The 2,806-nt window shown below is 45.6% G+C and overlaps 1 protein-coding gene across 1 annotated transcript; it reads left to right on the forward strand.

Annotated features, from left to right (window-relative positions):
• Nucleotides 1-1,313: 1,313 nt before the first annotated feature.
• Nucleotides 1,314-2,255, forward strand: LOC119817577 (BUD13 homolog). The gene has a single exon (XM_038334895.1). The coding sequence runs from the start codon at nucleotides 1,314-1,316 to the stop codon at nucleotides 2,253-2,255; it is 942 nt and encodes a 313-aa protein (XP_038190823.1).
• The last annotated feature ends 551 nt before the right edge of the window (nucleotides 2,256-2,806 follow it).

Genomic DNA, 2,806 nt, shown 5'->3' on the forward strand with positions numbered 1-2,806 from the left:
TATTTTAGAAAATCAAGCTTCCCTGAAGATCAGAGTCTCAAACCACCACCCTGGTCAGCCTCACAGATCAGGCAGTGGTATCACACACCTTTAATCCAAGTAGCCAGACTGGTTTGGCATAGAAACCAGGTGGTAGTGGGCCACGCCTTTAATCCCAGCCCTAGAGAGATATATAAGACAGGAGGAGACAGCTCTCAGCCAGTCTCATCCTGAGGATTCCTGGAGGAAGGATCGCCATACTTGGACTGACAGAGAGGTAAGTGGTAGTATCTGGCTGCTTTGCTTTTCTGGTCTTCATGTTGAACCCCAACATCTGTGTCTTTGTTTTTATTAATTGTGCTAGAGATTATTGAGACTCCAGATTCCCTATACCTTCTTATCATCAGCAGGCCAGCTTGTATGGTTGCAGCAGGCTTCTGAGTTTCTCTGAAATTGAGTCATCTTTGAAAACAGAGACAACCCAAAACCTTCCTTTTTCTCTTAAACTGTGTTGTTTGCATTTTTGGTTTTGAGACAGTGTTTCTCTATGTGACAGCCCTTGCTGTCCTAAAACTCGCTTTGTTGCCCCAGCTGGCATCCAATTCACAGAGATCTGCCTGCCTCTTGTCTCCTGAGTACTGGGATTAAAGGCATGTGCCACCACCCCCAGTCTTCCTTTTTTCTCAAATAAACTAAATGTTTCCTATACATTCTTTTCTACTTTAAACCTATGACTTGTGTAATTTAAACTCTTTTAAAAGTTCCCATAGTGCTTTTGCGACATTAGTGTGGGATAGAAATATTCTTTGGACCGAAATCTGGAGTGGAACAGCAGAATGGTCTGAGAATCTGCAGGCTTGGCTTACGCATTGGTTTGCTATTTATTCCCCGGACGGCGTTGTGTTTTCTTGGCTTACACATGAGAAATAACTCTTATGTTAGCAATAGACTTAAGAAAAAGACTGACAATTTTGTTTTTAAAAACAGTTTTAAGACAGGGCTTGAGGGGTGAACATCTTAATTCCCAGTATTTAGGAGGCCAAGACAGGCGTATCTCTGTGAGTTGGCGGGCATCCTGGTCTACATGGACCAGAAGAACATGTGTCAAAATATCAAAAGGAAAACAAAATTTTAGAGTGTAAGAAAATATAATACTCAGAAAAAGTATTTGTCAATTATCCTTTAAAGAAACCTGAGACCTGAAAGTCTCATCATAAATAATAATTTTATTTTAAAATTAAATTATTCTTTTTGAGACAGTGTCTTGTATTATTTGCATTGCAGTATATTGAACTTTTAAAAATTTGTAGGTCAGCCTCTCGCTCATTTCTGCCATGGTGGCAACTTCACCGCTCTCCAAAGCTGAATGTCTGAAGCGTTACTTGTCTGGGGCAGATGCCGGCCAGGAAGGAGGTTCAGAGTCCCTTTGGAAGAGGCGCAAAAAAGGACCGAAGACGCAAGGCACCGCTGGAAAGGGATTGCGGATTGTTGATGATGATGTGGGCTGGGCAGCTATCTCTACCACTAAGCTGGAAAGGGAGGAGGAAGAGGATGGAGATTTGCCTGTGGTGGCTGAGCTTGTGGATGAGCGTCCAGAAGAGGTAAAGCAGATGGAGGCCTTCCGCTCCAGTGCCAAATGGAAACTCCTGGGAGACCACAGTGGAGGTGGACATTTCCATCATGATGAACGAGATCCATCTTCTCCTAGGAGGGTTCGTCATGACAGCCCAGAACCATCTCTTCCCAGGAGGACCTGTCTCTCTCCTCCTCGAAGGAGTCCTCGTTCCGGGAATAAGACTGTATTTCGAGACAAGTCTGGTCGGAAGAGGAATTTGAAGCTGGAACGCCTGCAGCAGAGGAGAAAAGCAGAGAAGGACTCAAAACGAGATGAGCTCTATGCCCAGTGGGGCAAAGGGCTTGCTCAGAGCCGGCAACAGCAGCAGAATGTAGAGGATGCCATGAAGGAGATGCAGAAGCCTCTGGCCCGCTCTATCGATGATGAAGATCTGGATCGGATGCTGAGAGAACAAGAAAGAGAGGGAGACCCGATGGTCAACTTCATTAAGAAGAATAAGGCTGAGGAGAACAAGCATAAGAAAGTGAGGCCTCGCTATAATGGTCCTGCACCTCCTCCCAATAGATTCGGTATCGGTCCTGGCTACCGCTGGGATGGAGTGGACAGATCCAATGGCTTCGAACAGAAGCGCTTTGCCAGGCTCGCCAGCAAGAAGGCTGTGGAGGAGCTTGCCTACAAGTGGAGTGTGGAGGACATGTAGCTTCTCCGAGGCTGTGCGGTGCTGTGGTGGTGATGGCACAGGACAGCCCGACATCCAGCTCTAAGGCTTGTCTTGCTAGGCACAGACCAGCAACTCGTGGTCAGTTCTGACCTTTGGACTAGGCACCTACCCTTGGCTGTGTCCATGTTGTCTGTACTGACTGACAGCGACTTCTCTATCCCAGGGTTTGTTCTTAGCCAGTGCTTTCCTTTTATTTTTAAAAATAAATAAATATTTATTTTTTCTGAAAAATAAATACATAAATAAAATTTGTATGTCTAAGATGTGTGTGGTAGCGCATGCCTTAAATCCCAGCACTCAGGAGGTAGAAGCAGGTGTATCTCTGTGAGGTCTAGGCCAGCCTGGTCTCTAATTTCAATTCCATATGAGAGTATCTGAGAAGACAGCCATTGGGGTACCCTGCTGGAAAATGGCTGACTGAGAAGCTCTTTTCTCACAGTCGGCCACAAAGGATATACACAGATCCTCTGCAAAGATAGTCCCTAGGGGGCCTGAATTTCTCTGCACAGCCTTGGCTGTCCTAGAATTGA

The sequence above is a fragment of the Arvicola amphibius genome, chromosome 6 (genome assembly GCF_903992535.2).
Source record: "Arvicola amphibius chromosome 6, mArvAmp1.2, whole genome shotgun sequence".
In the NCBI taxonomy this organism is placed as follows: Eukaryota; Metazoa; Chordata; class Mammalia; order Rodentia; family Cricetidae; genus Arvicola; species Arvicola amphibius.